The sequence below is a fragment of the Oncorhynchus clarkii genome, chromosome 23, assembly GCF_045791955.1.
Source record: "Oncorhynchus clarkii lewisi isolate Uvic-CL-2024 chromosome 23, UVic_Ocla_1.0, whole genome shotgun sequence".
NCBI lineage: Eukaryota > Metazoa > Chordata > Actinopteri > Salmoniformes > Salmonidae > Oncorhynchus > Oncorhynchus clarkii.
This window is the reverse complement of record NC_092169.1, coordinates 10,774,269-10,800,125: the sequence shown is the minus strand read 5'-3', so window position 1 is coordinate 10,800,125 and position 25,857 is coordinate 10,774,269. Positions and strand designations below refer to the sequence as shown.

At 44.4% G+C, this 25,857-nt stretch overlaps 1 protein-coding gene across 9 annotated transcripts in view; it reads left to right on the top strand.

The window, feature by feature from the left end:
- LOC139381196 (calcium/calmodulin-dependent protein kinase type II subunit gamma-like) overlaps positions 1-25,857 on the top strand; it is a 135,212-nt gene that overhangs the window by 61,506 nt on the left and 47,849 nt on the right. For all 9 annotated transcript variants that reach the window (XM_071124634.1, XM_071124635.1, XM_071124631.1 and 6 more), the window contains exons 3-6: positions 4,341-4,400; positions 17,437-17,491; positions 20,649-20,714; positions 24,137-24,209. In XM_071124634.1, coding sequence (XP_070980735.1) covers positions 4,341-4,400; positions 17,437-17,491; positions 20,649-20,714; positions 24,137-24,209 — 254 coding nt within the window. The remainder of the gene's footprint in view (positions 1-4,340; positions 4,401-17,436; positions 17,492-20,648; positions 20,715-24,136; positions 24,210-25,857) is intronic.

The following is a 25,857-nucleotide window of genomic DNA, read 5'->3' as shown; positions in this document are numbered from 1 at the left end:
TTTATATTTTCTATGTGGGGTTCTAGTTTTGTTTTCTATGTTGGTGTTTGGTATGATTCCCAATTAGAGGCAGCTGGCTATCGTTGTCTCTAATTGGGGATCATATTTAAGTAGCATTTTTCCACCTGTGTTTTGTGGGATATTGTTTGTGTAGTTGCATGTTAGCACGCCATTGTCGTCACGTTTCGTTCTTGCTTTATTGTTTTGTGCGTTTCACTAAATAAAGATGTGGAACCCAGATCACGCTGCACGTTGGTCCGAGTGCTTCAAACGATCGTGACATTGGGGTCAGCCCTATTTAGCAGGCAGCTTGCCTTGGTATGAGGGCAGCGTTGGTTTACTGTCCTGTTGCGTAACAATCACATTTTGGAACAGCGAGTGCATTCTGACATCACGCGCATAAACAAAACGAGCTGTAAAAATATTTGGAAATCACGCTTGAAAAGGTTAATATGTTTTAAAATTAATGTGGGTGTGCTTGCAAGCTAAACATATAGTTAGCTAGCTTGTCTGTTGACTGTTAGCCAGCAAATGACTCGTTTTGAGGCTTTAAATCTGAGGCTTTAAAAGTGTACTTACACCAAGATTTCAACATTCAAATGGATTGGGTTGCATAGAAAACATGTTGTTATAGTGAATTCTGTTTTAATCCAAAAACAGACCATGTCAATATTTTTGACGACATTGCATTTTTATACTAATGAGCTATTGAGAGAAGCGACTGAAAATGATATGTCACGTATTCTATTGATGAGGTCACATTCTTTCTGTGGGCCAGCCATGTAACAAGTCAGACAGGTGACTCCAGCACCTTACAGCCTGTTGGGATGACTGGGAGGCTCCGCTTCCCAAATCCTGGACGGGGACAGGAGCGTGAGAGGGGGATTAGGGAGGCTAGAGGCCTACTTCGTTCTGCCCCGGCGTAGTAACACACACATAACACACACATCTGTCCCCGGGAGCCTAACAGCTGGTGCCAAGGTCTGGCTGAACTTGGCCCACAATCTCTCTCCTCATCCCACTGTACCATCTCTTTATCTGCCATTCTATCCATCTATCTGTCTATCCAATCTGTCCATGTAGGGCTACAATTGAGCAGTAGATTTACTGTAGTAGAAGTACTGCCCACCCACGTATGTTTGGATATGAACACACACACACGAGCATTTGCATGAGACGCACACACAGACACACACACACAGTGCCGCCCCTTACTATTAGAGTCATTAACTGGACATTGATTGTATTAGAGTCTGAGCCCAGGAGACTAATTTAACTAAGTGCAATAGGCTTGTGCTGCTGTGTGCTTCTACATCTGCATTGCTTGCTCTTTGGGGTTTTAGGCTGGGTTTCTGTATAAGCACTTTGTGACATCTGCTGATGTAAAAGGGGTTTTATAACTAAAGAAATACATTTAATTGATTGATTGTGCATTGTTATGTGTTCTAGTAGACAGATGGCATAGAGCAGGAAGGTGTGCCCCTTTCTGTTCTGTTGTATATTTATGTATATGTATCTTATTGATGTATGCATGTATATACACTATATATACAAATGTATGTGAACACCCGTTAAAATTTGTGGATTCAGCGATGTTAGCCACACACGTTACTGATCGGTATATAGCATCGAGCACACAGCCATGCAATCTCCATAGATTGGCAGTAGAATGGCCTTACTGAAGCGCTCAGTGACTTTCAACGTGGCACCGTCATAGGATGCCACCTTTCCAACAAGTCAGTTCATAAAATTTCTGCTCTGCTAGAGCTGCCCCGGTCAACTCCAAGTGCTGTTATTGTGAAGTGGAAATGTCTAGGAGCAACAACGGCTCAGCCGCTAAGTGGAAGGCCACACAAGCTCACAGAACGGGGCCACCGATTGCTGAACCGTGTAAAAATCGTCTGTCCTCGGTTGCAACACTCACTACTGAGTTTCAGACTGCCTCTGGATGCAATGTTAGCACAAGAACTGTTAGTCGGGAGTGGCATGAAATGGGTTTCCATGGCCGAGCATCCGCACACAAGCCTAAGATGACCATGCACAATGCCAAGCGTCGGCTGGACTTGTGTAAAGCTTCCCACATTGGACTCTGGAGCAGTGTAAACGCGTTCTCTAGAGTGAATAATCACACTTCACCATCTGGCTGTCTGACACAAAAATCTTTGTTTGGAGGATGCCAGGAGAACACTACCTGCCCCAATGCATAGTGCCAACTGTAAAGTTTGGTGGATGAGGAATAATGATCTGGGGTGGTTTTTCATGGTTCGGACAAGGCCCCTTAGGTCAAGTGAAGGAAAATCTTGTACGAAGTGCATGAAGCGAAGTCCATACAGAAATGGTTTGTCGAGATCGGTGTGGAAGAACTTGACTGGCCTGCACCGAGCCCTGACCTCAACCCCATCACACACCTTTGGGATGAATTTGAAAGCTGACTGCGAGCCAGGCTTGATCGCCCAACATCAGTGCCCGACCTCACTAATGCTGTTGTGGCTGGCTGGATGCAAGTCCCTGCAGCAATGTTCCAACATCTAGTGCAAAGCCTTCCCAGAAGGGTGGATGGAGGCTGTTATATCAGCAAAGAGGGGACCAACTCCATTTGGAATGAGATTTTGGAATGAGATTTTGGACGAGCAGGTGTCCACATACTTTTGGTGATGTAGTGTGTCTACCCCCAAGTCATAAGACTGCTAAATAGTTAACCAAACAGCTACCCGGACTATCTGCATTGACTCTTTTTCACACTATGCACACACACTGGACCCACACATTCACACTGACACTCCAACACATACACACACTCTCACACTCACTCACACATAACATGTCCACACCGGCACACACTCACCACATACACACACACGTCCACACTTCCACACTCATCACATACGCTGCTGCTACTGTCTATTATCGACCTGTTGCCTAGTTACTTTACCCCTACCTACATGTAAATACAGTATCTACCTCAATGACCTCGTACCCCTGCACATCGACTCGGTACTGGTACCCCATGTATACAGCCAAGTTATCATTGCGTATTTACATTTCCCAGAGTGCATTTCAACTCCTAGGGTGCAACGCTCAATCCAGGGCTGCTGGCTGGCTAGTGGCTACTGCGACACGAAGTAGTCTAAATATATTGGTGTCGTAGCTAAGTTATGAGTGCATTTCACATGAATCATATTATATTATAATGTAAAAAAAATGTAATGCTGAATATATGTTCATTACCACTCAAAAACAATTTGAATTTAGTTGCTGGTAGAATAACGTTACAATGCAAATGTCACGTGTAAAATCGTTGTTAATGTTATTTTGTAACTAAACCTCCCTTACCGTGCTTTGTAACACCTTTTGCATAGTTGTTTCGATGGGTTGGCTCTTATCATCTGCTCTGTAAGCAAAGTATTCTGGAGCCTGTTTTGTCAGCGAGCTGCGGGCGTGGAGGAATGATGTTTTCGTTATAAGAAGCCATGCTGTCTGCATTTTCTCTCTCCTCTCACTTGCTTCTAAAAAGTGGCTCCCGCTATGTCAGTTGCATGCTCAAGCACAAGTAGCCACTAGCCTGGCTAGCTTACTACTGCCCCTTGAGAAGATTCAGACAAATGACTAGACAGACTCGATCCTCACCATCCGTATGACGCGAGAGACATTTGACAGAAGTACAGAAAGTAACAAACATTGTATGACCAAACCTAGTATCGTAAAAGTACAAACGTTTCGGTATACCGTGCAACACGTATGCATGTATATAACATACATGATGTATAGGGATGTGCCTCCCAGTCCCATTGCCCAATGGTGGTTTGTGATATTTTTGTATTTAATTTCTCCCCAATTTTGTGATATCCTATTATGATCTTGTCTCATCGCTGCAACTCCGCAACGGGCTCAGGAGAGGCAAAGGTCGAGTCATGCGTCCTCCGAAACCTGACCCACCAAGCCATGCTTCTTAACACCCGCTCGCTTAACGCAGCAACCAGCTGCACCAATGTGTCGGAGGAAACATTGTTCAACTGATGACTGAAGTCAACCTGCAGGCCCGCCACAAGGAAACGCTAAAGCCCCCCTGGCACAAACCCTCCCCTAACCCAGAAGACACTGGGGCAATTGTGCGCTGCCCTATGGGAATCCCGGGGGGTTCTGACACAACCTGGGATCAAACCCGGGTCTGTAGTGAAGCCTCAATCACTGCGATGCAGTGCCTTAGACTGCTGCGCCACTCGGGAGGCCACCTTTATTACTTTTATTTAAGACCAAACCTGCAGAATATCGACTTAACAACAGAAAGGTGTGTGATTGTGTTTATGTTCTGACACGTTTCCCTTTCCTCTCCCCCTCAGATCATCAAAAACTGGAACGAGAGGCCCGCATCTGTCGCCTGCTCAAACACCCCAACATAGGTGAGTGGCTCCTACTTACTATAGTAGGCTAAATAAAAGTGTGTCTGTATGGTAACCTACCTGAAAGGACGAAACCGAGGCGACATCGTTTTGACTAGTTGGTGAGCTGGCTAACACGATAGCGGTTATTCATGCTCGGCCGGTTGCCTAGCAACAGGTGAAGTCTCTTTGCTGCACATTTGACCGCTGACAAAATCTCGTTGGCTGTCCAGAGGAAGAAAATTGATTTGAGTGGTTCAATTCTGCCCAACATTTCAGCCACGTTGTTTTGAAGAGCATTGAGCATTGTCTCCAGTGTCAGTGTGTTACATGGTGTCACAGAAGCACTTCATGGAAGAGAGTTAGGGTGTAGGCAAATGGAGCCAGCCAGTTAACTGATGCCCACTGGTGTGGGCCATTTGCATGGGGCTGGTGATGAGGTGCGAAACGCACCACTGCATGCTAACTCAGGGAAATGACACAGTCTTCACCTTGCCTCACACTGCAAGCCAGCCTCTCCCTCCACTACAAGTGAATGTGCGATATGCATGCAGGTGTGTGTTTGTGTGAGCGTGTGCAGTGTGTGTGTGTGCGTATGTGAGATAGGTATGACAGGAATGTATATTAGTGAGATTGGTGTTAGTGGTGAGCTGTGTGGCTGAGGATGGGGGCACTGTGTGTGTGTGTGTGTGTGTGTGTGTGTGTGTGTGTGTGTGTGCGCGTGTGCGCGTGCGCGTGCGAGCGCGCAGGTGAGTGAGAGCAGCAGCAAGCAGGCCAGGGAGCTGCATGTAATTACACTTTCAAAGCCACAGAGAGAAAGGGAGGGAGGTGAGAAAGAGAGAACTACATAGCACCGCATGAATGCATCTTCTCGTACTGGTATCGATGCTCATCACCCAGTCACATCTTCAAACTAAACACATGCAGAGCACCTACTTCCCCGTTTTCCTTTCCTCTGCATTTCCTCCTTACTTTTGCTTTACCTTGCTTCTTGTTTCTATCTTCTGCATCCACCTCTCCTTGCAATTGCTTTTCCCTTCTCTCATCCTCCTCTTACTGCTCTCCCTCTCTCTGCTTCTCTCTCCCTCTCTCTGCTTCTCTCTCCTTCTCTCTGTTCTCCAGCGGCATCTCATTCTGGTCCACCTGCCTTCTCCATCTGTCTCTCACCTCTCCCCTTCTCTCTCTCCCTCTCTCTCTCCCTGTCCCAGATTGTTCTCTGTCCCATAAGGCACACTCCTTCTCTCTCTTCCTCACCTCACCTCACCTCTCTGTCAAAGGTACAGTCAAAAGGACAGATTGTCATGTTTTCTGCTTGGACTGCAGATAAACTCTTAACAAAGGGAGTAATTGAGAGCGAAAGGAGAGAGAGGGGGAGGGAGGGAGGAATGGAGTGCTCAAGCAGTGCTCTGCCGCTGGGCAGGCTAGTTCATTCCATTCCATCACACACACACACACACACACACACACACACACACTGACTCTCTTCCCCCTCACTGTAGCTCTCTTTCTGCACTCATAAACACACAAGTGACAGACAGTGCAGGCAGTATATACACATGATTCACCTACCCTTGGCATGTACTGTTGGCCATCTTGTCACACCTCACTATACACACTCTCTCACACACTCACATACATATACAGTACATACACACACTTACGCATGCACACATTGACTCACACAAACACACATCCTGTGCCTTGAGCGACATACAGTGCCTTGCGAAAGTATTCGGCCCCCTTGAACTTTGCGACCTTTTGCCACATTTCAGGCTTCAAACATAAAGATATAAAACTGTATTTTTTTGTGAAGAATCAACAACAAGTGGGACACAATCATGAAGTGGAACGACATTTATTGGATATTTCAAACTTTTTTAACAAATCAAAAACTGAAAAATTGGGCGTGCAAAATTATTCAGCCCCTTAAGTTAATACTTTGTAGCGCCACCTTTTGCTGCGATTACAGCTGTAAGTCGCTTGGGGTATGTCTCTATCAGTTTTGCACATCGAGAGACTGAAATTTTTTCCCATTCCTCCTTGCAAAACAGCTCGAGCTCAGTGAGGTTGGATGGAGAGCATTTGTGAACAGCAATTTTCAGTTCTTTCCACAGATTCTCGATTGGATTCAGGTCTGGACTTTGACTTGGCCATTCTAACACCTGGATATGTTTATTTTTGAACCATTCCATTGTAGATTTTGCTTTATGTTTTGGATCATTGTCTTGTTGGAAGACAAATCTCTGTCCCAGTCTCAGGTCTTTTGCAGACTCCATCAGGTTTTCTTCCAGAATGGTCCTGTATTTGGCTCCATCCATCTTCCCATCAATTTTAACCATCTTCCCTGTCCCTGCTGAAGAAAAGCAGGCCCAAACCATGATGCTGCCACCACCATGTTTGACAGTGGGGATGGTGTGTTCAAGGTGATGAGCTGTGTTGCTTTTACGCCATTGCATTGTTGCCAAAAAGTTCAATTTTGGTTTCATCTGACCAGAGCACCTTCTTCCACATGTTTGGTGTGTCTCCCAGGTGGCTTGTGGCAAACTTTAAACAACACTTTTTATGGATATCTTTAAGAAATGGCTTTCTTCTTGCCACTCTTCCATAAAGGCCAGATTTGTGAAATATACGACTGATTGTTGTTCTATGGACAGAGTCTCCCACCTCAGCTGTAGATCTCTGCAGTTCATCCAGAGTGATCATGGGCCTCTTGGCTGCATCTCTGATCAGTCTTCTCCTTGTATGAGCTGAAAGTTTAGAGGGACGGCCAGGTCTTGGTAGATTTGCAGTGGTCTGATACTCCTTCCATTTCAATATTATCGCTTGCACAGTGCTCCTTGGGATGTTTAAAGCTTGGGAAATCTTTTTGTATCCTTTAAACTTCTTCACAACAGTATCTCGGACCTGCCTGGTGTGTTCCTTGTTCTTCATGATGCTCTCTGCGCTTTTAACGGACCTCTGAGACTATCACAGTGCAGGTGCATTTATACGGAGACTTGATTACACACAGGTGGATTGTATTTGTCATCATTAGTCATTTAGGTCAACATTGGATCATTCAGAGATCCTCACTGAACTTCTGGAGAGAGTTTGCTGCACTGAAAGTAAAGGGGCTGAATAATTTTGCACGCCCAATTTTTCAGTTTTTGATTTGTTAAAAAAGTTTGAAATATCCAATAAATGTCTTCCACTTCATGATTGTGTCCCACTTGTTGTTGATTCTTCACAAAAAAATACAGTTTTATATCTTTATGTTTGAAGCCTGAAATGTGGCAAAAGGTCGCAAAGTTCAAGGGGGCCGAATACTTTCGCAAGGCACTGTAGATGATGTGTTGAAGCATAGGGCTCCTTAGTGGCGCAGCGGTCTAAGACACTGCATCTCAGTGCAAGAAATCTCACTACAGTCCCTGGTTTGAAACCAGGCTGTATCACATTCGGCCATGATTGGGAGTTACATAGGGCGGCGCACAATTGGCCCAGTGTTGTCCGGGTTTGGCTGATGTAGGCCATCATTGTAAATAATAATTTGTTCTTAACTGACTGACCTAGTTAAATAAAGGTAAAATAAATAAAACAAATATGAATAAGTGCCTGAGCATTGGAGAAAATGGAGCAGCTGCATCCCCACTTTGAAAATAGAGGTGCAAATATATGTTTTTGCCAGAAAAGTATCATGCTCCATTGGGTAATTTGTCATTTTCTATGATTAGTAATGTTTTGAACTAGTCTGTATTACAATAGATATGTCAATTTCATATTATTATATGTTGCCTCAAGATGAATGGTTTTGCTTCTCTACTGAACCTTTTATTTAACTAGGCAAGTCAGTTAAGAACAAATTCTTATTTACAATGATGATCTAGGAAGAGTGTGTTCAGGGAACAACAGATTTTTACCTTGTCAGGTCAGGGATTCGAACTAGCAACCTTTCGGTTACTGGCCCAGCGCTCTGACCACTAGGCTACCTGCCGCCCCAAATGTATATTCCCTGACCGGGAATCGAACTGGGGCCGAATCCTAACCACTAGTTTTGCTTCAGTGCAGTTAGGTTCACCACTGGTGTTTAAAATCAAAAGGCACCTGCAAAATAATATTGTTTGTCTATTTTGTTGTTTACATTTGTGTCGTTGTTTCATGTCCGATGCACTCAGGGTGTTGTTGCATATCATTTGAGAGGCGTGCACCACAAGCAATTTTGTCATTTCACTTTGCTTGTAAGAAGCATGATGAGCACGGGCATATCTGATTAACCTTTGCCTTATTCGCAGCCTCTGGGAGAATCTCAATTGTTTGCGTCCTCTCTCCTCTCTCACCTCTTTAATACCCATTGGAGGAGAAGTTCAGAGAGGTGTGACCCCTGGCTTTGTCATCCAATGGGTTTTGAGAAGGAGAGAGGACGTGAAGAGTATGCAATTTGGAATCTCCCACAGCCTACCAAAGGTTGCACCTTTGCAGAAAACTGCATGTCCGGTAGCTCGCGGGTTGTCAATTAGTATCTTGCAAGTAGATACTGAGGAATAATCAGTAGGCCTAATATTGCATGATTAAATATGTGAAATAGGCATTGAAAACCATTCTGCATTTTCCCATCTATTTTCCCAACATCAACCGGTTAAATCACATTGTTAAAATGTTTTCCTTCAGTTACGAAAGTAACAGTCCTGGTTGAGCCCCATATACAATGTAGTCAAACTGTTTCTGTATGCGGCTATGAGCAAAATGAAAAAGAGCAGGCTATTTGTACCTCGATAAAACAGCTCTGCTTTGCTTTGTTAGTAATATCAACTAAATAAGCTATTTCTATCCTTGTTGTATCAAATATGTATGCTGCCCAGACAAGTTAAAACTTCTTTGGGGTAGCCCCCCTTCTTCTCAATTTCCACCTAAAGACATACCCTAATCTAACTGCCTGTAGCTCAGGCCCAGAAGCAAGGATATGCATATTCTAGGTATCATTTAAAAGGAAACACTCTGAATGTTGTGGAAATGTGAATTGAATGCAGGAGAATATAACACAATAGATCTGATAGAAGAAAATAGAAGGAAATAAACATACGTTTTCTGTTTTTATTGTTGCTGCATCATCTTTCAAATGACCAAGAACAGCCAAACATACAGATAGGATGCTGGGGATGGTTTGAATGAAGAACATAAGATGGCAACAATAGCTGAGCAAAGTTTTAGACAGATATCTTCAAAAATGAGTGAGCCACCTGACATTGAGCATGAAGTCACCAAGGTGTCCCACACAGTGGCCGAATTGGTACAGTGATACATTTTGAAGGAAATAACTATATACAAAATACATAAATTATATTCTAACACACCCCCCCCAAAAAAAAATTATATATATATATTTTTTTAAATAAAATAAAAATAAATAAACAATTAAATAACAAGGGTAACTATTTACACATTTTCTATTTACAATATTGTGAAGACCCTCAGTCCTCTACACAATATTGTGCTGCTGGTGCCATGGCCCATAGCAGTCTCTTTCTGCTGTAAAGCATAGGGTTACTGAACAAGTGGTGCCGGTGATGGGGCATTTCCTGTGACAAAGGGCACAACGACGCCTCCCTACTGTGCCCTTTTTGCCCTGAGGCACATTCATGCCTGCAGATGCCTGCTGGATTAATAAGATGCTAAGCTTTGAAATTATGTAAGACACATGTATTTACAAGAATGTTGAATATTACAAATGGTGTATTTAGAATTTAGGCACTCTGCAATTTCACTGGCTGTTGGCCAGGTGGGACGCTACCGTCCCACTGGTGCCAGAGAGGTTAAAAATGTTTTTATGGTGACATTGTGACCGTGTTTCAAACAAAAAAAGTAAATAGAAGGATGGGCATGAGTCTCTTTAACCAGAGATAATTTATTTTTCAAATACTGTAAAACTATTTGGTAGAATGTGCTTAGATTTTTTTTTTATGTTGTCTTGAAGACAATGTTAAATTGCTTTGACTCTAAAGTACCAAAGACCTACATGTGCATATTGCGGGGCTCAAAAAAAAAGAAACCAAGCCAAACATCACGCATGCCTACAGAAGTATATGCCTATTAAAAGTATCTAACTATATTCCTTGCCAAATTACAACAGTTTTATCACAAATTCAAAATGGTAGTAATGTGTTCCAACAACGAGCTGCGGTTTTGGAATAATTGCGTCCTGTTTATTTTACGCTTAGGCTACTTTGCGAACTGGACTTGAAAACAGGTGGTAGGCCTATAACCTACGATCCAAAATGCAATGTGGTTTGATGAGAACACTCACATTTCGCCAAGGCCGTGTGGCCGAAACACTGAGACACACGCGGACAGCAGTGGACGCATACATTCTGTCCTAATGACAATCACCAAATGTCATTACACTTTTGGGTGATTTCTGTAACAGATGTCTCTCATCCGCAACTGGTTGGAGGCTGTAAATATGTTGTGAGTGGATGAATGTGCGCGGGTAGCCTAGTAAAGGAGCCCTTTGAAGTGATTGTTTGACAATCAGACAAAAACATCATGACTGGTTGTGTTTATGCCACAATAAAAAGGTAATCCGCCCATATGGATTAGGCAGCCGCCAAGAACGGCAGTTTGACGAAGAGGTCATTTTCCAAGCTAAACTGACCAAGACGTGCCTCCAACAACACATAACACCTCAAATTATTCTGCTCAAAAACAATGAGAACTTATCTCACCCAGTGGGATGAGGGTTATTTAGGTGAGCGCTGATGCCACCCCATGATAAGCAGTGCCCACTTTGTCGAAGGCAGGGGCGCAAAATATTTAGCTCCATGCCCAGCGCGCTTCTCCAGGGTGCTGTTGGAGAGACTCGGCGCTTTGGCGCTACACCAACGCTCCATCAAATTCATTTAGCCTAACATAAATGATGTAGCCTATGGTAGAAAGAGTAGCACTCTATGTGGGTTTTCTGTAGCCCATAGACTGGAGACCATCTTTATTACAATTTCATGAGACAGACACTTTTTCAATCATTAACTTATTATTGAGGAGAGAGAATGCAGGAGTAAGTCAACTCAAAAGGCTAGTGGGCAGACATCAGCTTTGGAGTGGCTGCGGCATAATCAAACAGGTGGGCAGCAAATGGTGCTGAAAGTAAGTAATTTCAACAATTGTCTTCATTTTAATTTGACTTAACTAAAAACGAGGGCTTTGTTGGAGCCTATTTCGTCCTATTCAAAACAATGTAGAGGTCTGTTTGACAGATGCAATTATGCTATCCATGGATTTGTCGTTTTTGCCAAATCCTCCAATACTGTCACCATGCACTCTTTAAATACCTCTGTGTCTGGGAAGGGCTTGGTGTGTTCGGTTGAAACCAGGGCTCAAACTGAGTGAGGGTATGCAATACACTTTGGTAAAGAAAATGGCAAATGGGATACCTATTGGTAACTTTATAGAAAACAAAAGAATACAGATAATATATGAGTATATATATATATCGTAGGATGGATCGTAGGTTATATATATATATATATATATATATATATATATATATATCCCCACAATGCCTTGTGCTAGAAACAAGGTTTAAAATGCCCACAAAAGATGTGACTGAGGCATGTGGGGATATATATTGATTTGTCTTTATGACATTCTGAAGTTGAGCTGTGGCCTTCAATATTGGATGAGACTCATTTTTTTATTTGATATTATGTTCCTATTAATTGAGCTTTTCACTTTCTAAAAAGAGAAGATGTTTAAACCCAGGCAGCTTTTAGGGAAGCACTTCTGTTGTTGGGTTAAGCAATGGATCAGTTGCAGGCAGCTGAAGCGTTCGTTTTTCTGCATTTGAAAGTGCCATGCTTAGATTCATAAGGATGTCTAATATTGAATTATTTGCAAACAGCAACCGTTTCATTGGAAACAAGATACTCTGGTTTGACATTGGAGAAATGTGGTAATAATGCTTATTTCTCTGTTCATTCTTCCCTGAAAATTCTATTTTCATTATCCACCTTTCTTTTGAGACTTTTTCAGAGCAACATAATCGACTTTGGTGATTTTATCAGTGTAATTAGATAGAAAATATTAGGATATGATATTGACATTAAACTGATTATATAGCCTACTGTTAAAAATGGTGTTTCATTTGTAGCATAGGCCTATGAAATGGGCTGCTATTGTGTTCTGTTCTGCTTTATATTAGCTGAGAACAAAATGTGCAAACCTATTACTGTCACTCCTAATTCCCGCTCCAGCCCTCGACGTCACCGGTCTACTAACCACCGGTCTGGCAACCATCATTCTCCATCACCTTGATTACTCTCCCTTTCTTTAGCCCTCAGTAGCCCCAGTCATCAGTCAGTGTTGGTTTTGTCACGTTCAGTACGCTTCTCCTGTTTTGCCTTTTTCTTATGATTAAACTCACCTTCTGCACCTGCTTCCTGACTCCCAGCATACAGTTGAAGTCGGAGGTTTACATACACTTATGTTGGAGTCATTAAAACTCGTTCTTCAACCACTCCACACATTTCTTGTTAACAAACTATAGTTTTGGCAAGTCGGTTAGGACATCTACTTCGTGTATGACACAAGTATTTTTTCCAACAATTGTTTACAGACAGATTATTTCACTTATAATTCACTGTATCACAATTCCAGTGGGTCAGAAGTTTACAGACACTAAATGTCCTCTGGTCTGATGAAACAAAAATATAACTTTTTGGCCATAATGACCATCGTTATGTTTGGAGGGAAAAGGGGAGGCTTGCAAGTCAAAGAACATCATCCCAACCGTGAAGCACGGGGTGGCAGCATCATGTTGTGGGGGTGCTTTGCTGCAGGAGTTGACTGGGGCACTTCACAAAATAATAGAAAATGATGTGCATATATTGAAGCAACGTCTCAAGACGTCAGTCAGGAAGTTAAAGCTTGGATGCAAATGGGTCTTCCAAATGGACAATTACCCCAAGCATACTTCCAAAGTTGTGGCAAAATGGCTTAAGGACAACAAAAGTAAGGTATTGGAGTGGCCATCTCAAAGCCCTGATCTCAATCCTGTAGAAAATGTGTGGGCAGAACTAAAAAAGCGTGTGTGAGCAAGGAGGCCTACAAACCTGGCTCGGTTACACCAGCTTTGTCAGGAGATATTGGCCAAAATTCACCCAACTTATTGTGGGAAGCTTTTCGGCTACCTGAAAAGTTTGACCCAAGTTGAACAATTTAAAGGCAATGCTACCAAATACTAATTGAGTGTATGTAAACTTCTGACCCACTGGGAATGTGATGAAAGTAATAAAAGCTGAAATAAATCATTCTCTCTATTAATATTCTGACATTTCACATTCTTAAAATAAAGTGGTGTTCCTAACTGACCTAAGACAGGGAATTTCTTACTAGGATTACATGTCAGGAGTTGTGAAAAACTGAGTTTAAATGTATTTGGCTAAGGTGTATGCAAACTTCCGACTTCAACTGTATATACGTTACATTTGCTGACCCCTGCGATACACCTTTCTAGTTTAGTGGGGATTGGAGGGGGTGGCAATTTTTCGTCTTGCCTAGTGGCGGCAGAATGTCCAGGGGCGGGTCTGTTAGGTCCATAAATGTTTTTGATGCACGCGCACACACACATAGGAGGTCCCATACTGGGAAGAAATTAAATCTAATTTCACCCCTCTCGATGATATCATGTTTTTTACTATACAATAGGCGTGTCTTGACTGTGATAAGGGCTCGGGAAACGAGTGTATTTTCTGCTAATATGAACAAAACAAGGTTATGCCATTGCACAGCCATAGGCTTCTACGAGCAAGTGCCACTGCTGAGGTTAATGCCTTTTTGAAGAGTGTCTTCCACGATATAATATAACCAGATGATATTACAGTTTCAATACATTCACTTGTATTGTGAATGTATTGAAACTGTATTAATTGTATTAATACATTCACTTGTACATTCAAATGGCTTTTTTATTGACTGAATATACATTCGTGGCCAAAAGATTTGAGAATGACTCAAATATTAATCTTCACAAAGTTTGCTGCTTCAGTGTCTTTAGATATTTTGTCAGATGTTACTATGGAATACTGAAGTATAATTACAAGCATTTCATAAGTGTCAAAGGCTTTTATTGACAATTACATGAAGTTGATGCAAAGACTCAATATTTGCATTGTTGCCCTGGCATGCTGTCAATTTACTTCTGGGCCACATCCTGACTGATGGCAGCCCATTCTTGCATAATCAATGCTTGGAGTTTTTCAGAATTTGTGGGTTTTTGTTTGTCCACCCACCTCGTGAGGATTGACCACAAATTCTCAATGGGATTAAGGTCTGGGAAGTTTCCTGGCCATGGACCCAAAATATCGATGGTTTGTTACCCGAGCCACTTAGTTATCACTTTTGCCTTATGGCAAGGTGCTCCATCATGATGGAAAAGGCATTGTTTGTCACCAAATTTTTCCTGGATGGTTGGAAGAAGTTGCTCTCGGAGGATGTGTTGGTACCATTCTTTATTCATGGCTGTGTTCTTAGGCAGAATTGTGAGTGAGCCCACTACCTTGGCTGAGTAGCAACCCCACATGAATGGTCTCAGGATGCTTTACTGTTGGCATGACACAGGACTGATGGTAGCGCTCACCTTGTCAAGCTTTTTTTCCGGATGCCCCAAACAATTGGAAAGGGGATTCATCAGAGAAAATGACTTTACCCCAGTCCTCAGCAGTCCAATCCCTGTACCTTTTGCAGAATATCATTCTGTCCCTGATGTTTTTCTTTGCTGCCCTTCTTGACACCAGGCCATCCTCCAAAAGTCTTCGCGTACAGATGCACTCACACCTGCCTGCTGCCGTTCCTGAGCAAGCTCTGTACTGGTGGTGCCCCGATCCCGCAGCTGAATCAACTTTAGGAGACGGTCCTGGCGGTTGCTGGACTTTCTTGGGCGCCCTGAAGCCTTCTTCACAACAATTGAACCGCTCTCCTTGAAGTTCTTTGATCCGATAAATGGTTGATTTAGGTGCAATCTTACTGGCAGCAATATCCTTGCCTGTGAAGCCCTTTTTGTGCAAAGCAATGATGACAGCATTTGTTTTCTTGCAGGTAACCATGGTTGACAGAGGAAGAACAATGATTCCAAGCACCACCCTCCTTTTGATGCTTCCAGTCTGTTATTCGAACTCTAACAGCATGACAGAGTGATCTCCAGCCTTGTCCTCGTCAACACTCACACCTGTGTTAACGAGAGAATCACTGACATGATGTCAGCTGGTCCTTTTGTGGCAGGGCTGAAATGTAGTGGAAATGTCTTTTGGGGATTCAGTTCATTTGCATGGCAAAGAGGGACTTTGCAATTCATTGCAATTCATCTGATCACTCTTCATAACATTTTGGAGTATATGCAAATTGCCATCATACAAACAGGCTTTGTGAAAATGTATATTTGTGTCATTCTCAAAACTTTTGGCCACAACTATACAGTATATAGGGTAATTTTGCAATTAGGATTGGTTCTCTGTAATGGTTATGATAAATTAGCAGACTGCTGGCATATCGATACCCCCCCCCCTTCAGACAAAGTCAGGGGCCCATGTGTTGAGGGACATATCACTAAGCCCCTGTGCGTTGAGTGGAGTTAGCATTGGAAGTCTGTGTTCCGGTTTACATCCTGGTGTGCCGTGGTAAGTACAGAAGCTCACTGGGAACGTCTACATTGTTGCCTAATATACCCAACCAACCAGGATGGGGACCCTTTTGTTCCCACAGAGACAAAGCCAGGCATGGGTGTGTGTGTCGTTGGGATGGGACGGGTGTTGGATGGGGTGTTTGTGGTGTTGGGATAGGGTGCGTGTTGGATGGGGTGTTTTGTGGTGTTGAGATGGGGTGCGTGTTGGATGGGGTGCGTGTTGGATGGGGTGCGTGTGTCGTTGGGATGGGGTGTGTGTGTCGTTGGGATGGGGTGTGTGTGTCGTTGGGATGGGGTGCGTGTGTCGTTGGGATGGGGTGCGTGTGTCGTTGGGATGGGGTGCGTGTGTCGTTGGGATGGGGTGCGTGTGTCGTTGGGATGGGGTGCGTGTGTCGTTGGGATGGGGTGCGTGTGTCGTTGGGATGGGGTGCGTGTGTCGTTGGGATGGGGTGCGTGTGGTGTTGGGATGGGGTGCGTGTGGTGTTGGGATGGGGTGCGTGTGGTGTTGGGATGGGGTGCGTGTGGTGTTGGGATGGGGTGCGTGTGGTGTTGGGATGGGGTGCGTGTGGTGTTGGGATGGGGTGCGTGTGGTGTTGGGATGGGTGCGTGTGGTGTTGGGATGGGGTGCGTGTGGTGTTGGGATGGGGTGCGTGTGTTGTTGGGATGGGGTGCGTGTGTTGTTGGGATGGGGTGCGTGTGTTGTTGGGATGGGGTGCGTGTGTTGTTGGGATGGGGTGCGTGTGTTGTTGGGATGGGGTGCGTGTGTTGTTGGGATGGGGTGCGTTTGTTGGGATGCGGTGCGTGTGTTGTTGGGATGCGGTGCGTGTGTTGTTGGGATGGGGTGCGTGTGTTGTTGGGATGGGGTGTGTGTACGATGGCCGAAGCAGCTGGATGTTCTGAGCTCATTGCTCCATACATCACTGTGAGGTGTTACATACATGAACATTCAAACTACATATCTTATGCCAACACATACTGTGTATTATATTGGCCACTGAAGACCGTGAACAGACATGCAACAGGACTTAAGTGGCAGTGCAATAACACTCACTAATGAATGAACCCACGGACACCTGCTGATGTCACCTGAATGAAACAGCTTAAGCTCCTACCTAGAAGGAGCTTCACTTCCACAGCCTGAGGCTACAGGTGATTGAGCAAGTGTGTGTGTGTCCACGCGAATCTCACATCTCGCTTTCCACGAACTGCAGGTCACAACGTGACACAAACGAGCTCTCACTGCCCTAAGTGCGTCCCTGGGGCTCGGGGGAAGCAGAGGAGGAATTGTCGAGGTGGGAGATAAGGGGATAAGAGCTGTGTGTGTGTGTGTGTGTGTGTGTGTGTGTGTTGACTGTTCTCTAACTCTCGCTCTATTTCTCTGTCTGTCTGTCTGTCTGTCTGTCTGTCCCACAGTACGACTACACGAAAGTATCTCAGAGGAAGGCTTCCATTACCTCGTCTTTGATCTGTGAGTATACTGATACCTGTCAGCCAGTCCCCTGCTCTCTCTGGCCAATATACTCTTACAACTCTCCTATTTAAAGGTGCTTATAACACCAGACAGTAACACGTGGCTTTGGTTGCTGTAGCGGCCACATGTAATGGCTATATGTAATAGTTATAAGTCTGCTAAGTGGCCATATTATTATCATTAATTCAGCCAATAGTCAAAACCATAAGACATGTTACTTTGTTTAGTGTCAGTAATAGTTAACAGTGATAGTGTGTACGGTTATCAGCAGGTCAAGTGGTGTAGACTGAGAGCCCTTTGTAGAGCACAGTCTAGCACAGGGGTGTCAAACAAACAGCCCGGAGGATCCAATCCAGCCTGCAAGTGGTTTAAGTATAATATATATACATAAATACAGTGCATTCAGAAAGTATTCAGACCCCTTCCCTTTTCCCACATTTTGTTATGTTACAGCCTTGTTCTAAAATGGATTAAATATGTCTACACACAATACCCCATAATGACGAAGCGAAAAAATCTGAAATATCTTATTTACATAAGTATTCAGAACCTTTGTTATGAGACTTGAAAATTGAGCTCAGATGCATCCTGTTTCCTTTGATCATCCTTGAGATGTTTCTATAACTTGATTGGAGAAAACTTGTGGTAAATTCAATTGATTGGACATGATTTGGAAAGGCACACACCTGTCTATATAAGGTCCCACAGTTGACAGTGCATGTCAGAGCAAAAACCAAGCCATGAGGTTGAAGGAATTTTCCGTAGAGCTCTGAGACAGGATTGTGTCGAGGCACAGATCTGGGAAAGGGTACCAAAACATTTCTGAAGCATTGAAGGTCCCCAAGAACACAGTGGCCTTCATCATTCTTAAATGGAAGAAGTTTGGAACCACCAAAACTCTTCCTAGTTCTGGCCGCCCGGCCAAACTGAGCAATCAGGGGAGAAGGGCCTAGGTCAGGGAGGTGACCAAGAACCCGATGGTCACTTTGACAGAGCTCCAGAGTTCCATCTGTAGCGAAGGGAGAACCTTCCAGAATCTTCCAGACAACCATCTCAGCAGCACTCCAGCAATCAGGCCTTTATGGTACTGTAGAGTGGCCAGACAGAAGCCACTCCTCAGTAAAATGCACATGACAGCCCACTTGGAGTTTGCCAAAAGGCACCGAAAGGACTCTAAGACCATGAGAAACAAGATTCTCTGATCTGATGAAACCAAGATTGAACTCTTTGGCCTGAATGCTAAGCTTCACATCTGGAAGAAACCTGGCACCATCCCTACTGTGAAGCATGGTGGTGGCAGCATCATGCTGTGGGGATGTTTTTTCAGTGGCAGGGACTGGGAGGCTAGTTAGAATTGAGGGAAAGATGAACGGAGCAAAGTACAGAGAGATCCTTGATGAAAATCTGCTCAGGATCTCAGACTGGGGCGAACATTCACCTTCCAACATGACAATAACCTGAAGCACACAGCCAAAGACAATGCAGGAGTGGCTTCGGGTCAAGTCTCAGAATGTCCTTGAGTGGCCCAACCCGAGCCTGGACTTGAACCTGATCGAATATCTCTGGAGTGAAATGAAAATAGCTGTACAGCAACTCTCCCCATCCAACCTGACAGAGCTTGAGAGGATCTGCAGAGAAGAATGGGAGAAACTCCACAAATACAGGTGCGCCCAGCTTGTAGCGTCATACCCAAGAAGACTCGAGGCTGTAATTGCTGCCAAAGGTGCTACAACAAAGTACTGAGTAAAGGGCCTCAATACTTATGTCACACCTGCTCCCGCTTCCCTGGCGCTCGAGGGCACCAGGCTGCCCTTCATTATGCACACCTGTCACCATTATTTTGTGGATCTGTGCAATATTGGGCTCACCTGGACTCCATTACTTTGTTGATTGTCCCTCTATATCTGTCTGCTCCTCAGTTTGTTCCCCTTGTCAGCATTGATGTTGTTACATTTTCCCCTGTCCAGATGCTGTCCTTGTTTGTTTCTTGTCTATTATCCATTAATTGTTCTCTCCCTGTACTAGCTTCTCGTTTTACATTTTTATTTTTTACAATTTATACCTCCTTTTCCCCCCAATTTTGTGGCATCCAATTGTTAGTAGTTACTATCTTGTCTCATTGCTACAACTCCTGTACGGGCTCGGGAAACACAACCCAACCCGCACTGCTTCTTAACACAGCGCGCATCCAACCCGGAAGCCGGCCGCACCAATGTGTCGGAGGAAACACCGTGCACCTTGCGACCTGGTTAGCGTGCACTGCGCCCGGCCCGCCACAGGAGTCGCTAGTGCGCGATGAGACAAGGATATCCCTACCAGCCAAACCCTCCCTAACCCGGACGACACTAGGCCAATTGTGCATCGCCTCACGAACCTCACGGTCACGGCCGGCTGCGACAGAGCCTGGGCGCGAACCCAGAGTCTCTGGTGGCACAGCTAGCACTGCGATGCAGTGCTCTAGACCACTGCGCCACCCGCCACATTTTTAATACATTTGCAAAAAATGTCATTATGGCGTATTGTGTGTATCGTATTGATGAGAAAAATAAGGCTGTAACCTAACAAAATGTGGAAAAGTCAAGGGGTCTGAATACTTTCTGATGGCACTGTACAGTCAGGGAGAATAGTAAATTGAAAAAAACGATGGACAGAGGATAATTTTTTCCCACATTTTGATAGCGAGGAAATATATCCAATTTTCAGTGTGGCCCTCCGGACCTCGTTGAAGACCGAATGCAGCCCCCAGGGAAAAATTAGTTTGACATCCCTGGTCTAGTGGAACTGTTCTTATTGCGGAGAGGACAGGCTGATATGTCACCACTCAGATAGCACTGTGTAACTACAGGGCATTCAGGAGAGGGGACACATCTATGGTTAACACCCTAAGCCCCAAGTGTTGGTAACATTCTTCCTCAACCAAAACACTTTCTTAATTGTCTTACGCTGAATTGACTTTTGCATAAACCGTGTGTGTGTGTGTGTGTGTGTGTTTGTTTGTGCTTGTGTGTGTGTGTGTTTTGTTTGTCCAGTGGAACATGCTCTCTCTGGGCAGTGTTCCCCGGTGTCTCTGGTAGACTGGGTGTGTGCCATCATACCATCATGGTTCCAGACTGGTGTCCATGTGTTGACTAAGCTGTTGTTTCTCTCCTTCCAGTGTCACCGGTGGAGAGCTGTTTGAAGACATTGTTGCCAGAGAGTATTACAGTGAGGCTGATGCCAGGTGGAAACACACACACACACACACACACACACACACACACACACACACACACACACACACACACACACACACACACACACACACACACACCCGTGCACACACACACACATTGTTAAAACACACTCTCCTACTATACGCACACACACAGTACAGTGCACACTGTCATTCTACATCCTTATTGAGAACACACAACACTCTGTTGCCCTGCAGCCTACATTTATTTAGGCTTCACTTGAACAATTGTGTCTGTACCATAACATGTTTCTTTGGAGACCTTTTGCACATATGAACGTAACAGTGGAGGCTGCTGAGGGGAGGACGGCTCATAATAATGGCTGGAACGGAGCGAATGGAATGGCGTCAAACACAGAGATTCCGTGTATTTAATACCTTTCCACTCATTCTGCACCAGCCATTACCACGAACCAGTCTTCCCCAATTAAGGTGCCACCAACCTCCTGTGGAACATAATGTTCATTGACACTCATGCTTTTTCTCCCTAGTCTGAGTATTGTCCTGGCATGGTGTTTGTGTGCACATGGGCTGTGTGGGAGAGAGTGTGAGACTCAGTGTGGGCCACGGGTGAGTGTGGCTGTCAGAGGGGGAAGGAAGCTGCAGACAGTTTGTGGACAATATGGAGGCTCTGGCCCAGAGGCCTGCATGGCTCTGTTCTGGCTGGGAAGAGTTTCTCTCCAGGACAGAGTCTGGGTCCGGGCTCAACCACGCCACCTGAGCTTCTCATTTAATCAAGCAAAAGGGGAAGCGAGAGAATATGATAGTGTGCAAAATGCCTCCGGGAGTATGACTTTTCACAAGTACAGGGAAAGGAGGGGGAAGTGTATGACTTTTCACAAGTACAGGGAAAGGAGGGGGGTGGGTGAAAGAGATGAACAGGGAGAGAGACTGGGGGGAGAGAAAAAGAGGAGAGGAGACAAGGAGGGAGGATAAAGAATTTGGGGTTGAGTGAAAAAACGTGTAAGCTAGATAAGCAGCCTAATCACTAGAATTCGAGTTCGGACGTTTGAGAAGGTCCTGAGAACGTCGATATATACCTTCCACGGCGCCCAATCGAGTCTTTGTGGAGGAATGGAATGCAGGGTACAGATTTGGCCACAATACATGCTTTTCTCCTGATTACTTTGAACGAAAGGATATTTCATGAGTACCATGCTCCCCTAGGACCCTGTCTCATAATATCATCTCTCTTCTCTCTCTCCTTCTTTTATCATTCATCCCCTTTTCTCTTGTGTTCTTCCTCCACTTTTAAATCCAGTCAGATGAGATGGAAAGGGGCTGTTGCTTTTAATGCTTGTTTGATGTAACACAGCCTCTTAGCTGTTTAATAAAAAAATAATACAATGTGTAAGAGAGTGTAAAGACAGAGTAAAAAGAAAGGTTGAACCAACACATATGAAAAAATACTATAGTATACTATGGTATAAATACAATATTATTCACTGTAGTGTTTTTGCGGACTTTACTATAGTATTTATTGTAGTGTTTTTGCGGTACAGTGAATATTGTAGTATTTGCTGTAGTATACTGTAGTATTCTGTAGTATTTACAGTTAACTATAGTATAAATACTGTATAAAATAAAACTGAGTATAGCAAACATTAAGAACACCTTCCTAATATTGAGTTGCACCCAGCCCCCTTTTGTCCTCAGAACAGTCTCAATTCGTCAGGGCGTGGAATCTACAAGGTGTCGAAGGCATTCCACAGAGATGCTGGCCCATGTTGACTCCAATGTTTCCCACAGTTTGTCAAGTTGGCTGGATTTCCTTTGGGTGGTGGACCAGTCTTGATACACACAGGAAACTGTTGAGCGTGAAAAACCCAGCGGTAGTGCAGTTCTTGACACAAACCAGTGTGCCTGGCATCTACTAGAATACCCTGTTTAGAGGCATTTTCCTTGAGGAAACTAGCAAAAAATAGCACATTTTCCTTAATGTTTGTAGGTAGGACTCGGACTGAATGGATAGTTCAGCGCTTCTGCTTTTTTCTATAACTATATTTACTTTGTAGTATTTACTACAGTTTTTTTTCTCGATGATACTGTAGTATTCACTATTGTATTCGACAGTATACTACATTCTAAAGTAAGTACTGCACATGATCGAGGGATACTACAGGGTGTAGTATAGTATTCTACAGTATACTACCGTTTACTACAGCATTCTATAGTAAACTGTAAAAAAAAAATATGTGGGAAAGACTAGGAAACAGACCATGTACTGTCAAACCCACTTCAACATATTCTCTTAAAACATACTGAAGTCAATAATAGCCTTATTCACCATTAAGCCTAGTAGGTGTCTGTTTTACCCACAGACCTTATAAAACTGCAGAGAAGTTACATTGCTACTGGCAATGTGTAAAGTAGGGCCAAAAAGCACCAGCTTCAGTGTGACTTAAATTTTGCCCATTTAGATGGAATATAACCGTGTGTGCGTCCAGTCAGATTGTTGGGAGGATATGACAGATGTGAGGTCGACAGTAGAAAATGTGCCTTGGCGCTGAATTGACATGGTAAATAAATCTACTGTCTTGCAGGCTTTTGGTTTAATAGAAAACAGCCCCGTATGGGGAAAGGGCTGAGGCTAGCGAGGTTTCTCTGGCTCCACAGAGTCCTCTGCACAGTTACTCTTCCCCTCTCTTTCTCTGCATCTCCCTGTCTTTCTCAGTCTCCCTATTTGCTCTCTTTCAGTCTCTGTGTGTCTCTTTTAATTGTTTTATTTTTTTAGCCCTTTTTTGATCTTGTCTCATCGCTGCACCTCCTCAACGGGTTCAGGAGGCAAAGGTAGAGTCATGCGTCCTCTGAAACATGACCCGCCAAACCGCGATTCTTAACACCCGCCCCACCAATGTGTCGGAGGAAACACCGTTCACCTGACGACCGAGGTCAGCCTGCAGGCACCCGGCCTGCCACAAGGAGTCGCTAGAGCAAACCCTCCCCTAGGCCAAACCCTCCCCTAACCTGGAAGACACTGGGCCAATTGTGCACCGCCCTATGGGATTCCCGATCACAGCAGGTTGTGTGATACAGCCCGGGATCGAACCCGGGTCTGTAGTGACGCCTCTAGCACTGCGATGCAGTGCCTTAGACCACTGCTACAGTGCCTTAGACTGCTGCACCACTCAGGAGGCCCACATTCTCACTCTATCTTTCTCTGCCTCTCAGCCAGTAGTTCTAGTTCACTGTTTCTAATAATAACAAACAGCAATAGTCATGAATTGGATTGATTTTGCACTCCTGCAAGTGCTCAAAGTGCTTACATGACAAGGAGAAACACACCTCATCTGATCCATAAACCAGTAGTTTCTATTAGTTCCTACCCCGTACTGTTTATTGTGTGATGGTTGTGATGTGTCAGCGTGTTGACGTGTGTGTTCTGTGTCCTGTGTCTCCTTTCTCTGCAGCCAGTGCATCAATCAGATCCTGGAGAGTGTCCACCACATGCACCAGCATGACATTGTGCACAGGGACCTCAAGGTGAGTCATCTATCACCATGGCAACGCAACACCTGGGAGGGCTGCGTCATCATGCCCCCACCCCCTAAATTCCTCCCGCTGGTAATCCTACCGACGCATAGGCACACATGCGTGTGTATACGTAAGCCAATGAAAAAGTACACAAAATTCCACAAACACGTAAGCAAATACAAAAATACAATTCTTTGGACGTCAGAGAGAGTGGCTCATAAAAAAAAAACAGACCCTTTCCATCTAGTCAGACTGGAATTAAAAGTAGAGGCACTGAGCCAGACAGCGTGTTTCAGGTGATTATCATTCCCCAGCCTGTCTCTCTCTCTCCTCTCTCTCTCTCCCCCCTCTCTCTCCCTCTCTCTCTCTCTCTCTCTCTCTCTCTCTCTCTCGGTCTCGGTCTCTCCATCTCTGACGAAAGCAGACGGAGCACCATTTGACTTTTATTTATAGCCAGGGTGACATCACGGTGAATAGACACAGTGCTGGCTGGCCTGGTGATACTTACCACCGCACTCCATTACTAACAATACGACACACTTCAAAGAGTTATTTTGTTTTGGTTTGAAAGGTGAACAACGGACCCATTTAGGCATGCTTAGCTTTGTCAAGAGCAAACCGTTTACATGCTCTAGTCAACAAGATGTGTTGAATGTCACGGTGAGCCTCTTGAACGTACAGCTCTTACAAACACGGCACTGAAAGCATTATTACCAATACTACTACAACTACATCTTGTATCACCACCGTTATTCTGTGTACATGTACCAGTCGAACCATCCGTCATTCAGCTGGGAGGCGTTCCATAAAAGTCAAATACATTGTTACTACTTTTGCCAGCAGATCCACTGCAGAGACAAGCAGTAAGTGAGGGGGAAAAGATGAAGTGTGTGTGTGTGTGTGTGTGTGTGTGTGTGTGTGTGTGTGTGTGTGTGTGTGTGTGTGTGTGTGTGTGTGTGTGTGTGTGTGTGTGTGTGTGTGTGTGTGTGTGTGTGTGTGTGTGTGTGTGTGTGTGTGTGTGCGAAGTGAAGGGGAAATAATGAAGTTTGTGTGTGCGTGCGAAGTGAAGGGGAAATAATGACGTTTGTGTGTGCGTGCGAAGTGAAGGGGAAATAATGAAGTTTGTGTGTGCGTGCGAAATGAGGGGGAAATAATGAAGTGTGTGCGAAGTGAAGGGGAAATAATGAAGTTTGTGTGTGCGTGCGAAATGAGGGGGAAATAATGAAGTGTGTGTGTGTGTGTGCGTGCGAAATGAGGGGGAAATAATGAAGTGTGTGTGTGTACGCATGCGTGTGTAAGACGGTTACCGTGGAGTAAGGCCTCATGCCACTCCATTATATGTTTTATGTCCTTTGGAAATAAAAATAAAAAAGAGAGAGGGGGAGGAGGTTGCAATGAAGTCAAGAATAAAGATGAAAAGTGAGACATACAGGGAATAAGAGAGAAGCTGAGAGCTGTCCTCCCTACACCACACAAACACAAAGACCATCACAATGGGCTGGCTGCCTGCATGGCATCTCCGGAGGCCAAATGGCTGAAGGTAAACAAGGGAAGAGCGAAGGGGACGAGAGAGATGCTGGTGGCAGCCTGGTTGCTACGGCAACCCGGGTGATGTCACGCTGGAGCGCTCCAGCGCCAGTGTAGACTGTAGGGGGAC